At 48.8% G+C, this 13,382-nt stretch overlaps 1 protein-coding gene across 8 annotated transcripts in view; it reads right to left on the bottom strand.

Annotated features, from left to right (window-relative positions):
* Nucleotides 1-13,382, bottom strand: part of PLPP4 (phospholipid phosphatase 4) — a 543,342-nt gene that overhangs the window by 152,402 nt on the left and 377,558 nt on the right. For 7 of the 8 annotated variants that reach the window (XM_058671852.1, XM_058671857.1, XM_058671853.1 and 4 more), the window contains 2 exons: nt 11,436-11,606; nt 1,886-2,409 (listed from right to left, as the gene is read on the bottom strand). In XM_058671852.1, coding sequence (XP_058527835.1) covers nt 2,213-2,409; nt 11,436-11,606 — 368 coding nt within the window. In that variant the 3' untranslated portion in view covers nt 1,886-2,212. Of the gene's footprint in view, nt 1-1,885; nt 2,410-11,435; nt 11,607-13,382 lie in introns of those variants that run through there. The other variant, XM_058671851.1, reaches the window with a different exon arrangement.

Here is a 13,382-nt window from a genome sequence, read left to right as displayed (position 1 = left end):
GGGGAGCCCTGACAACTCGGCAGTGTGCAACCTGCTTTGGCAAAGCGACTGCTTCTGTCAGCTGTCACTCCTCACACACTGGGGCTGAGGAACAATCACCCTCCCTCCTTCACAGCCATTTTATTGCCTCATTGCAATGCCACATTTTCTTCACAGCAATAGAGCATGAAATTAAAAACACATGGATACACAAAAACCCTTGCCTACCCTGAACTGCCTGAGCTGCTCACAGGGCCTCTGGGGCGCCAGTCATCAGCTCCAGGTTAGCACAGTCTTTGTCATTCTAATTACACTTGAATCAAAGCTTTTACATGGCTGGTGTTAGGATTGATGTAATTATCAGTATGAACAGCACCCTGTTGTCTGTTGCTCTGTAAGGTCCTTCTTGGCCATTTGTCCTGAAAGGTAAGGATTTCTATTATGCTTAATGGTCCATAATTTTAAGTCATCATTAGAGAAGTGCAACCATTAGACTCCTTCTGTTTGTTGTGCACCATCAAATAAATGGGCACCATCAGCGTTTCTTTTTTTCAAAACAGTAGCAAAGGACTATTTTCCTACATTGCTAGTTTTAGAAAACAGAATTGTTACTTGAATCACAATATTATTTCATTTTCTAGTTCTACATGAATTTTAGGTTTGGGTTGTAAATGTTTTATGGATTGCTATGACTTCGTTTCTGGAGAGTCCCACACTCATTTTCAAGGCTTCCGGAGGGTATGGCTGCTGTCATCTTAAGCCACCAATGGTTTGACTTCAGATGCAGCCACTCAGGCTTTGCCCTCCCCTCCCCAACACTGGCACAAACACGTGGTTCTGTGCCAAGACCAGCTTGGAAAGCCATGGCTGGAAAGGGCATCCCTGGGCTACAGACCCAGGTCTTTACCAGGTGCCATGTGCCCTCTGGGGCTTATCCGTGGCACAGATGGTTTGATTAAGGTCATCCAGAAGATTCTCTCCAGACATGCTCACTCGGCTGAAGATTTCTATAGCCACTTGGGGTCTTTCAAAATGAAACCTGGTACACTAGCCACTGCAAAGTGACTGACTCTCTCTCCACATCAAAGATGCAGCACTTGCCCTGGAAGCTGGAAGAGCAGCGGGTGCACCTGCTTAGAACTGACACAGCAGCAGTGAGCTCTGTTCAAATGCAGCAAGATTAACACCAACTAGCCACGCTTGATAACACAAAGGCTGCATGGAGACCTGATGCTTCCTGATTCTGTTTCATCTCCCATTCTGCCAGAGCCCTACCTAGCTGAGGTACTTCCCACCACAGAGGAGCAGGAGCTGGCCAGACCTGTAGAACCATCATAAAAGAGTCTTCAAAGCTTGGAGCCTATGGACACAGCTGGCACCCTGAAGTCCTTCTTGCCTCTAGTGGCCGCTAGACACCTGATTGGTGAGGTCACACTACTTCCCGCACAGGGTCAAGGATGAAACTCCTCTTCCCACAAAGAATTCTAAAATTTTCTAGAGGAGGCTGAGCCACAGACTTGGTTTACAAGCCTACAGGGGAAGGTTGGAGGGTTGCTATGCCCGGGAACCCCTAGACACCACAGTGGCTTCTTCCCTAGCCTAGGCATGGCCCTGCTTGTCGTGTTTGGTGGAGGTCTACACGACATGATTCATCTCCTCTCCTTCTTAGCCCTGGAAATGTCATGGCCTGAGCTCTCGGCTGCAAATCTATTTCAGAGCCTTGCACTGTGAGAAGCTGATGGTTCAGAAAGTTATGGAGCTACATCTTGAAGCTCACCTCCCAGAGGGACCTATAGACAGAGCTGGCCTCAGGCCTCCACTGTGAATCACTCCCTTCCCCACCCCATAGCTCCAAATGGTTTTGGCTGTACCAGATGAGGCCAACAAGTCTTCCAACTGGGAGGCTTTATTATGTTTTATAATCATGAAAACAAGGAGGTGGCTGAGAAACAAGCATTTCAGAAAGAGGAGCTGGACGAGCGACCTCACGCCAGCCCAACAGCCTCCCTCCACGTGTCCCTCAGAGGTTAACCCTGCATCCTTCCTAACTGGAGAACGTTGAAAGCAGACATGGAAAAGTAGCAGGGGCACTGCTGATAAAGGGGGACCAGGAGGGAAACTTGGAGAAACAATGGACGAAAAACACACTGCAGATAACCTTCGCTACTGTGTTAACGATGTCAGGATAGAAGGGCATGCCACCAGCTCAGCGTCCATCCTCCCGGGCCACTCATCATACAGGGCCCTCGGTGATCCCCTCCAGAGGCAAGCTGGGCGTGCTGTCGGCCGCGGGCCTCTCCTCCTTCAGTGAGGCTGGGACTCGGAGGCTGACGTACGGTTTATGACACGCCATGTTGGCCAGGGGCGGGTAGTGCTGTCTGTAGCAAATGTAAGCAAAAATGAGGCCGATGACTCCGCCAACAAAAGAATCTAGGCAGGAGAGAGCAAAAGGGGGAAAGACGTGTTAACTCTTTCTTCCTGCATGGCCAGCTATGCTTTCTAAAAAGCACTTTTCCCACCTACTCCAGGACCTGGCTTGCTCAGAGCACCCCTGGAAGGGGAGGAGGAAGAGCCACCACATGAATGCTACAACCCCTGGTGGCCTCGACTAACTGCCATCATTGCCAGCACTTGTTTCTTTCTCTCTGCTTGGTTTCTGGAACTTGCGGATGAGCCTTATATGCACTCAGATTTAGATTCTCAATTTTGAAGATTAATCATCACTAGTACAAGAAGCATCCCAGCCATCTCTGCAGGATCCAAATACCCTCGGGGCCTGTCGTTTCTGTTTCCTTGGCAAGTTCCACTAGCCAGCATCCTGCACAGTGGCTGGTGCACCATAGGAGCCCAGTGGGTGTGCAGAGCTCTGCCCCAGGGCAAGCGTTTTCCCAGGGATGAAGAAAGTCCTCTGAGTCACAAAGTGAATAAAACATTCCCCATTTGTGCACTTGGCTGATGCAGGCGGGAGGGGCCCATTCCCCTCTTGAGGAACTGCAGATCTGGCCACAGAGGGTGAGGAAATGGAAGATGTGGTGAAAGGGTCTGGCTGCAGGCAGGACAGGTCCCTCCACCAAGGGGCAGCCCTGGCCAGCCAGATGCTCAGCAGGTGCCCTGCCAAGACCCCATGAAAGCAGCTCACCCTAACAACCCTGGTGGGTGTGGCACTCACATGCACCCTGGTGCCCCAATTCTGTAGCACACAGTGGTCTATCGTGCTGAGTCCATCAAGCTTGATGACCAGGTAACTCCCCATGTCCCAGGCTTGGAACAGTAGCAGTCCCATGGGCTGAGAGGTGTGTCCACCAAGGTGAAGGTGAGGGTCAAGGGTTTTCCTTGAAGACCATGGCTCAGGGTGGTGCGTTTTCCAGCACTTCCCTGGCAACAACACATTGCACAACGTGTTGTGTTGTCATAGTTTAGACATGTCCTTTTGTGATTCCCTTAAAGGTATCCTGGCATAATCTATGACTGCCAGAAGAATGGTGGAGAATGGGAACACGACATTTATCTTTCACAGAACTGCCTGCTATCTCCAACATTTCTACTAGGCTAGGAGCAAAGCATAAAATATTCTGTAAGAGATAGCTTTGGATTCTTTTTAAAAATAAAATGATTAAGAATAAATTTATTGACCCTTAACAGCCAAACAGGAAAAGAAGCATAAAGGAAAGTTCTTTTGGCTCAGCTCTTTCTGCGGCTGCAGCATGATCATTAAGTGAATGCAGACCACGTGCCCACGTGCTGAATAAAGTCTGCGTACAGCACCTGCTGGCATTCTTGCAGTTGCTGTACAGAACCCAGGCTGTTACAGAACCAGCCACACACAGGCTTCTGGAAGTTGCTGGTCTGGCCCTGCCCAACATCCAGACACCGGCCTTCACCCCTCCACTCCAGCCTTGGCTTTCTTTTCAATTCTTCAGCACACCTGCTTTTCCACGGGGATGCTCTTCTGGTCCTGGATTCCTGGGTGTCCCTTTCTCCTTATCATCTCCCCTCTTCAACTGCTATTTCAATTTCAGAGCTTAACAAAACACCATCATGCCACAAAACCTCACCTGTTCTCCAGCCTAGACCACGCCTTCCAGGTGTGCCCCACTCCCTATGCAATTAGAGCAGTGAGAAATGACCGCTTGTGATCGCTTCACGTTTAAGGCCGTACTCAAAACTCTGTGAAGACAGTCTGTGGCTATGCTGTTGGCCACTGACTCCGTTAAACACCTCGACCCACATCTTGCTCTCGGTAAAATTAAGTTTAATGAGGGCAGTGTGTGTGCAGGCTCCCTGCGTGAGCCTCTTCCCTGTTCATTCCCATGTCACCTCCATAACACAATGAAACTGAGCAGGTGCATACTATCAAAGAGGCTTTCAGATGGAAGAGCCAGGAACTTGAGCCCCTAGGTCAGCCTTCTGGGGCAAGGTGTATCCCCTCTCTGACCTTCAGCTTCCTGTTATCTCAAATGGAGACCTCCCTATTCACTTCCTGTGCTATGATGATGACATAATACTACATTCATTCCTTCCAGACATGCCATGGAGCATGTCAAAGAAAGAACCTGAAAGAAAGGACCATTATCCTTCCACTGGTCCCCTCACATCCTGGTCTAGAACCCCTGGCACTTTGTCTCCCGCCTTATCCTTCCTCTTGCATAACAACTCAACAGCCAGGGGTTCTACTCCCTGTATCATGTCACCACTTTCATAGGATTTTAAATGCACTTCTAATGAACTTCAAAAACATTTGTCACCCAGGGAGTTGCAAAACAATATGGACCATAAATTCCAGAGCAGGATCACAGGTCTAGTTAACATGATGAAAGGTGGCTGTTCAAATGAAGAATCTCTTCACGCAGCCTATGGCCACCAGCCTATAAAATATATTCTAGAGTTGTAATATTGTTTTGTTTTTCTCCTAACCCCAGGGAACAGTCTCATGGGTGTTATTTTTATTAGCATCTAAAATGATCTACAGCATCCACATTTGAAAAAATGATGACAGAACAGACTAAAAAGCAAAACTCGTGAGCAGTTCCCTCCCCCGTTCTGTTTGCTGTGGAGCAGTGTTCCATTAGGTGGGTCATGGGCCAGCACACATCAAACCACTCCCTGATGGCTCAGCCTGCAAGGAAATGGCAATTCCCACCAATGCCGTCTTCCCATTGAAAGGATCAAGTACAGCGGGAACACGGATGCCACCACAGAGATTTTCACAAGTAACAAGGGCAATGAGAAGCCTATCCAAGTCGCCTTCTTGCTGTTTGCAAAGCTCCATTGGTGAGCAAGATTCCCAAAGCAGCTTATTTAGGTGGGAGTTTGTCATCCAGGACTGCAAGTGGGCTCCTGCTGTGCAAGAGTGTCACATGCCCATCCTGCTTACAGAAAAATAGGGTGCAGGTTGATTTTTACTGGAGAGTGGGAAGAAAACTATTTGGACTTGACTTACCTCAAACAGCAACCAGAGAATGGCTCAAAGGGAAATGTAAGAATCTCAGGGTTCCTCTTGGTTTGGCACTGATGTTATTCTTTGGATACACACGGATTACAGCGGAGTCAGGCATCAAGCATGATAGCCAGGCCTTGGACAGGACAATGAAGAACAAGAAGGCCCTGCTGCCCCATGGCTTTTAGGACTAAGCAGCAAGGCAGACACCAGTAGGCAGGACCAGGAAGGAACAGAGTGTGGTGTGCGCCCTCTTTCACTGAGGACATGACCCACCAGTAAGATCCGAAGGGTGAGAAGCACAAGCCAGTGGAGATGTGGAGGCCTAGAAGACACCTACTGCTTTCCAGGCAAAGGCAGCAGTGTGCGCGAAGACAATGAAGATAGGAATTGGCAAATTTGAGCACCTGTTTGACAAACACCGCCCTTCCAGCAGAGGAGATGTCTTTGCAGGACAGAGGCTGAGCAGTCATCTGGTGCATGAGAGTGGAACACTGTTACATTCTTCTATGATATTGTTGAGCCTCAGCATGGAATTGGGGCCCCAATTCCCTCTGGGCTATCCTTTGTGAATGCTGTCACCTCACACTTGCTGCCCAGCATTGAATGCCATTCCCAAGTCTGTCACTTTCCTACATGGTGGTGTCTAGGACCCCAGGTCATCCCAAGCATATTCCTTTCCCCAGAGCTCATCGGGGAACATTTGTTCCCGTGTTGAAGGAAACAAGCTGGGAGGCCCATCAGCAAGATGCCTTAAGAGGCCATGCAGTATATGACTCAGCTTCCATGCATTGCCCAGGATAAACCAAACTACACAGGAAGAAGGTAGATTTGCAAAGGCTGGACCTGGGAGACAGGAAAATGATGAGTGACTGCTAACAGGTATGAAGATTGGGGGAGGGGGTCAAAAAAGCATTCTGGAATTAGAAAGCAATAATGATTGTACAACTCTGTCTATAAAATCCATCGAATTGTACACTTTCCAGGGGGAAATTGTGCTATCAAACAACAGGTTAATATTTCAATAAAGCTATTCTCTTAAAGGGGCATATGGATCAGTTCTACTGATAGTGGACAAAGGGATAAACTTTGAATCGGGTAACCAGGAATTGAATCACAGCCTATAAAATGGTGACGACCCCATCCTCTCACAATGTCAAAGAGGCAGGCATGCCTGAGGCACATCAAGGAGCCAAGTTCTGTCCACTTGCTGCACAACAACATCCAGAAAGGTTTCTGAAAAGGTGTCATCCAATCTCCAGGAGACGCACATCCCTCACTGTCACCATGGCAACACACATCCCTGGGCTAGATTGACTGGGGACTTCGTATGCCTTCGGCTCCTTGACACAAACCTACAGCAAAAATGAGCTCTGGAAAACTCAACAGCTCCATGTCATCGACTGCTGTTCTTTGTCTTATTTCCAGTGATTGTCCTGCTCATGCAGCTTTCTGGCTTGGTGACTCTGAGCTCCTCTAAAGGACGTTTACAGCACAATCTGTCAGTTATACCACGGGCAGGAAGGGCGGTGGCTGTGCCTTACTCAACATCACTCTGTCTCCAGTAGGAAATACACACTTGACATGGGTAGAAACTAAAGAATTAATGAATGAAACATTTTTTCCATTTACTTGTATGTCTGTATGTGCGAGAGAGCGTGGGCGAGCTCCTATCCATTGGCCTATTCCCCAAATGCCCATAGTGGTCAGGTGTCAAATTTGGGTAACAGGAACTCAAGCCAGGTCTCCCATGAACTACCGGAGCCACCATTGCTACCTCCCATGGTGTACGTTCACAGGACACTGAACTTGGAACAAAGAGCTGCGTTACGAACTCATGCTCTTTGGCATGGAATGGGGATGTCCTAAATTCTGAGTCTATACCATCTAGCTTATTTTCAAAAGTAAAAAGAATTTGTAGGGAGTAAGATTAAGACAAAAGGATCTAGTCAGACAGGAACATGAAGGAGTTGGCCTCACTCACTCACTGAGTACAGTTCAGACTTGTGTTCTCTCCAGACACACTTCCCTCCTAGCGTGGGGAAACAGGGTCCTGGTCGGAGACATTGAGTGAAAAGGAGGTAACAGAGTGACCCTCATCCACTGTGAATGGCAATGCAGACAGGCAGGGAGACAATGGGGGGGAGTCCAGAGAGAGCATCACAGGAGGACCCAGGCGGGGGTGGGGTCACGCTGCAATAGCCAAGCCACAACAGAGGCTACAGGCAGCTGGGAGAGGCAGAGAAGGCAGAGGGGCCCAGCTGAGCCTTTGCTTTTATGCCTGCCTCTGAGACAAAGCAATTGAGTCAAGTCCTTTGCTGTGGCAGCCCTCAGAGGCCAACACATCTATATGCACCTGCTGTACCAAGACAACAGAAGGGCAAAATCCTCACCTAGATGGAAATAGAGCTCAGGCACTATGCCAACCTTCACTGATGTACCACCAAGAGCTGCCCTGTGCACTCCAACCACAGCAGATGCTACAGAGACTCACGGTCATGTAAAGCCCGAGACAGTCACCTTCTGATTCTTCATCAACTCTGTTGGCCCCAGTCTAGTGGACACCGGCAGACAATGATCAGCGCATAATGGATCTGTTTGTTAGAAATGAGTAGGCACTAAGGGTTGCCTACAAGGACCTCTGATTAGAGGAGTCAGGATGACTGAAAGATAACCTGAAGTCACATGGTGAGTGGCCCAGATCCACACACAGCGGTCTGGGCATGGGGCTTGCCATTATGCCTGGGACAGAGCAACCACACATTCCTGCCACTCTGAACTGCAGACTCCACCGCCCCGAATCAGGAGTGTGAACAGAAGCACAAGCGGGCTAGTGTCAGGCTCTGCACTTTCTCTATACTGGAAAACAGTGTTACTCTGTCCCAGAGCTGAGCCTCTCTGTGAGATTCACCTCCTGTGAGGCTCCCAGCTCCTGCTGAACTGGAAGCTGGCTAGAGTGTCACAAAGATGAAGAGACCACCAGATTCTGTGCCCTGTCTTTTCTTCACTTCATAGAACACTAGACTGGTGCATGTTGGAGAGGCAGAAAAGAGCAGACAGGGATGTCAGTAACAGAAAACAACCCTGATAACAGACACAGCAAGTGATGCTGGAGTGGATGGACCATTTATTGGGCATGAAAATGAAATGGAACAGTTGGATGTATTTCCACGATAGGCATGGTCACTCAAATCAAGATTGAAATGGAGCTGTAAAGTCCCCTATAGTAGAGCTGCTGAGTGAAGATCATTATTAGGAGGACTTGGGTTCTGCTGATGACTCTGGGATTCTGCAGGGGCTCCCATCATGATGGACAACCCCACCCTGCCCCCCATCCCTGGGCAGCTTCACTCACCAAAAGAAAACAAGTTGTTCACCTGAGTCAGGCCTCCTGCCTAAAAAACTGCCCATATGGCTATCCAAGGCCTTGCTGTCCACCCACTTCCCTTCTCCAAGCAAGGACTCTTGGAGACTTCCGGGGTTCCTCCATTAATGACAGTGTTCACTGAATAACTTTTCCCCACTCTTAAAAAACAGCTGCTTTCTAATGCATGAGAAGAGAAAGAAAGTTGGAGCTGAAATCTGGCTTTGCTTAGGCTCTCTCATGCTTGGCACTATTGGCATGTGGGAGAGGGAGTGCTCCAGAGGTATCCTGTGTATAGTGGGAGTTAGGTAGCACCCCCATCCCATAGCCCTCTGTCCACTTGATGTCAAAAGCACTTCCCTGACAATGTGTGGCAACCACAAAGATGCCAAAAGCTAAATGTCCCCCGAGAGATACAATCAAACTTCCCATCCCTAGAGAACCACCAGTGTAGACAGGGGGTCACAGGTACAGCAAGCCTAACTCAGAGTCCGCATGATAATCCAAGGGAAAGCATCCTCTCCTGGATCACTCTAAGGTACAAACTGAGAAGACAATGAAGAACTGAGCCAGTGTGCCCTGTGCCAGCTATTAATGCAAGCTCAAGGTCCGGCCACGGAAGCCTAACTTGACATGGTTGGGATATGTACCCCATATAGTAGCCTAAACATCACTGGAGAGGTCACTCTCACATCTTGGGCTTTCAGGGTATAATCACCTCGCAATGAGTCCCAAGATAAAGGAAACCTTGATCCAGTCCTGACACCCTTGATCATTCTACATAGCCAAAATGGTTGAATGCAAGTGAAAACCAGACATTTGCAGCGTAAGCAACAGACAATTCCAAAGACAGAGCTGTGACCAAATCAGCTCTTTAGGGAGCACCACACATCCTTCCTTAGAATCAATGCCCTAGGCATCAATGCTCCCAGCTTGCCTTTGTGATGAGCGCATTCACATCCAGAGCACACAGTGGCGTTGGTGGTTCCGTGGTGGGCAGACACCTTCCAAGTACATGTGGACCCAGGGGTTCATTCAGTCCTCTGAAAGCTGGAGGACTACTGTTCCTATGCTCACAGAAGAAACCACAGTCCATACACAATGTAACCCAGAAAAATCCATTGTCTCAGAAGGTTCCTCAGGGGGAATTCTTTGATCATACTTACACCTGTGAGTCTATGGGAAGACATTTCCAGTTCTAAGGACTTCCCTGTGACTATTGAGCCAGAGATTTTCTCTCGCCCACCTTGCCAGGGAGGGCTTCACATCATCAGGAACTTCATTTAAGCCAATGATGAAAACAGACAGGCAAGAAGGACACAGGCCCAGCCCTGCGGCTCTCTCCCAGCTACCCTCAGAAGGCCCAAAAGCCCCAGACCTTGGTCACCCTTTGACCCCTGATGCAGCTGCCTGTCTCAAATATGCATCAGCATCTCTTCCCGATCCATCACCCTCCAGGTCAATGTCGCTGCTAGGCCAGGACACCCAAGGCATGAATTCCAAGAGGGTCGAGGGCAGAGCTGAGACTGGGAAGGAGCAAGAGAAGTTGGGGCAATGCTGGGAGGAACCCATAGCCCCCAGAGAAAATCTGGATTCCCTGGGTTCCCTGCTGGGAGTTGCCCTTACCTCTGGACCTGACTGCCTACCTCTTACCACGGAGCAAACCCTGAAAGTGGAGAGCAGTCAGTCCTAACCAGGCTGCTAGCTACAGAGAAGCCAAGAGGGAGGAGGTGGCCAGCACCTGGTGCTGTCCTTGGACAGCAAGACAAGAAGAGGTGGGTCACACCTTGGTTGTGAAAACCCATGCAGACAGGGAAGCTAGATGACAACTCACTGAAACTGCTTTGTTTGCTTAATCTGTGCAATGCAGGGCTTTGCCGGTGCTTCTCAGACTTCATCAGAAAACAATAGTTCTGTTTACCTATGCATTAGGAAGGTTTCTGACCTACCTGTCCTGTCCTCCAACCTCCAGTACACTTGCTAGCTTGAGACAACCTGATCAAGGTGATCTGAAGATTGCTCCAGACTCCTGCTTCTGGCAGCCATGCTACCCGAAGCCATCACTTCCTGATTCACTTGCCCAGATTGCTGTGGCAGATGCCAGTCATCATCCTGGCAGACGGCAAACCAGTTTATCTGCAGAGGGTCGTGGTCCAGGAATAAGTCCCTCCCTGGTTTTATGCTATTTTGATTTGCACAAACGTCCTGGGATGGATGCGCAGAGGCGAGCCTCCTGCCAATCTCACAGCTGCTGTGAGGAACAGTGCTGGAATCAAGGCCTGGGCTGAACATACCCATTGGAAGAGCACCCACGGTGAGTTTGCTCTTGTGGGCTGGGTTTGATATAGAGCAGAAGCCAAAAGCCACTTGTCACCAAGTCCCAGGATGAGGAAAACAATCCTGGAGGGAAATCAGATGTGGGGCTGAGGCTGAGGGTAACTGGAGGGTCTGACATCCTTGAAAGTGAAGTGGGAAGAGCAGAGGTACTCCCATACATTCACTGGCAAAGCCAGCATACATGAAAGAAAGAATTAATTGCGGGGTCCAAATCGCTACCTACTCTGTCATTAGAGCTGATTCAAGCTTCTGATAGTAAATCTACTTAGGCCTCCCCAGAGCGATCCACCAGTCCCTGGCGCCTGGGCGGGCACTCACCTTGCCAGTGATGCTTGTAGTCACACATGCGGGACAGGGCGATCATCATGGCGCAGTACAGGGGCAAGATGGCAGCACAGAGCCGCCAGCTCTTCCCCCGCCCACTCTCAGTGAAGCAGTGCAGTTTGCCCGCCAAGTAGAATGTCGTGAAGCCGAGGCCAGAGAAGGCAACTGCCAAAGAGAAATAGTACATGTTACGCTAGCTAGCAGGCAGTGAATGGCAGGCATCCAGGGTATGCTGGGCATCCCATCTGCCATCCTGCACGCCCCCAGGGCAAGGCCATGTTGGCAGCAGGAACCATCTAGGCAATCTGTGCTCCTGCTAGAACCACACTGGCCGGGACTTCCTACCATGGGAGTGACCTTCCAGGCTTGCCTATGATCAAAGTACTACACTTTGTTCACTCAATACAGATTGGACGAGTTTCTCCTAAGTAGACAGGAACTGTGGTAGGTGTGGACAAGAAGAACAATGCATTGAACACTATCTCAGAAGCCTTACAGTCTAAGCAAAGAACATGGTCATGCTAATAGATAGCTTGAATACAGAGTGTTATGTTCTAGAAGAACAAAAGACTGTGAGAACCACTGCTTGGGAGGCAGTATGCAACAGTGGTTTCTCTCAGACAAAACCAGTAAATGCTAGGGAGGTGTGAGTTGGATGGAGACATCACTGATGCCAAATGTCTTGCTTTCTCTTAGTAATCATAGTGCCTGCTTTCTGGAAATGCTATGATGGCCTATGGTTGTGTTAAATCCTTTGTCAAAAGTGTAGCAGCTGAATGTAACGTTTAAGAAACCCCAAGCTTTTCATCCAAACAAGCTTCAAACATAGTTGGAACTCGGCAGTTTAAGGGGGTGTCTCTGCAGGTTCAGAGCAATGGAACTCAACCCTGGTTGCCCATGGAGCTTCTTGGAGCATCTGGGTAGGCAGTCCCATCTCCAGCCATTCTGTCTGTAGTGATCAGAGGAGGGCTCTGGTTCATGTGCATTCACACGTGGGTGTGTATCCCTCTGAATTCCCCAGGTGATTCTAAAAGTGGCCACAATTGACCTCAGAGCTCTGAAGGCAGAGTTCCTAGGCAACCAGCCTACACCAGGACTTGGTAAATAGGTTTTACTAACACTCTAATGCCAGTACAATGACAACTGTTACAGGTTCCCAGGCCTCTCACAGGAAGGTGTTACAAAGGCAGACTCCCAGTTCCACCCCAGACCTAGAACCTGCATTTCATGCCATCCATAAGTCATCTGTGAATGACTCAGCAGGCCAAGAAGCCCTGGCCACAAACACATTTTGACATCTTTGCAAGTGATTTCTAAGCATCTATTTTAAGCAAATAATCCCAAATACGGAGAAATCTAGATGTCTTTGTGCTCAAAAGTGATTTGTAACTATAGAAAAACTGGAAGTGGTTAGCACACAGGCCTAGAATAGCAAACTATTTTGTTTCCAGTAGACTCTGAAGCAACCCTGTAAACTGTGACTGTGCACTAATAAAGACGACACTTAGAAGACACCATTTATTCCACAACTCAGGACTCCAAACTGTAGACTCAACATGGTCATGTACAGTAAGAAATGGTCACATACAGTAAGGACTCAGCTGCAGCATGTCCACATGATCTGTGATACTAATATCTTCTTTAAATGGACCTCAGCCACGAACACAAGATTACACTGGAGGATAACTGATTCAGCAAGCAAATAAACAAGGAAGAGAGCATACTACATTAGATGTAACCTAAATATAAGACTGAAGCTAAAGTAAGGAAACACACATGGAGGTGGTTCGTGCATTGCAATGTTTCTGAATGATGAGCAGCGTTTAAACTTCAGCGCAGTGCCAACACACGTTGAACAGGTAAAATGCATTCTATTACATGCAGTGGGAGTGAGCCCCCATCCTACCGTCCTTCCGAAATGGCGCGGCCTCTGCCTCATCG

This window comes from Ochotona princeps, chromosome 13 (genome assembly GCF_030435755.1).
Source record: "Ochotona princeps isolate mOchPri1 chromosome 13, mOchPri1.hap1, whole genome shotgun sequence".
NCBI classification, from domain to species: domain Eukaryota; kingdom Metazoa; phylum Chordata; class Mammalia; order Lagomorpha; family Ochotonidae; genus Ochotona; species Ochotona princeps.
The sequence above is the reverse complement of the archived record's forward strand: the minus strand, read 5'-3'. Positions and strand labels throughout refer to the sequence as shown.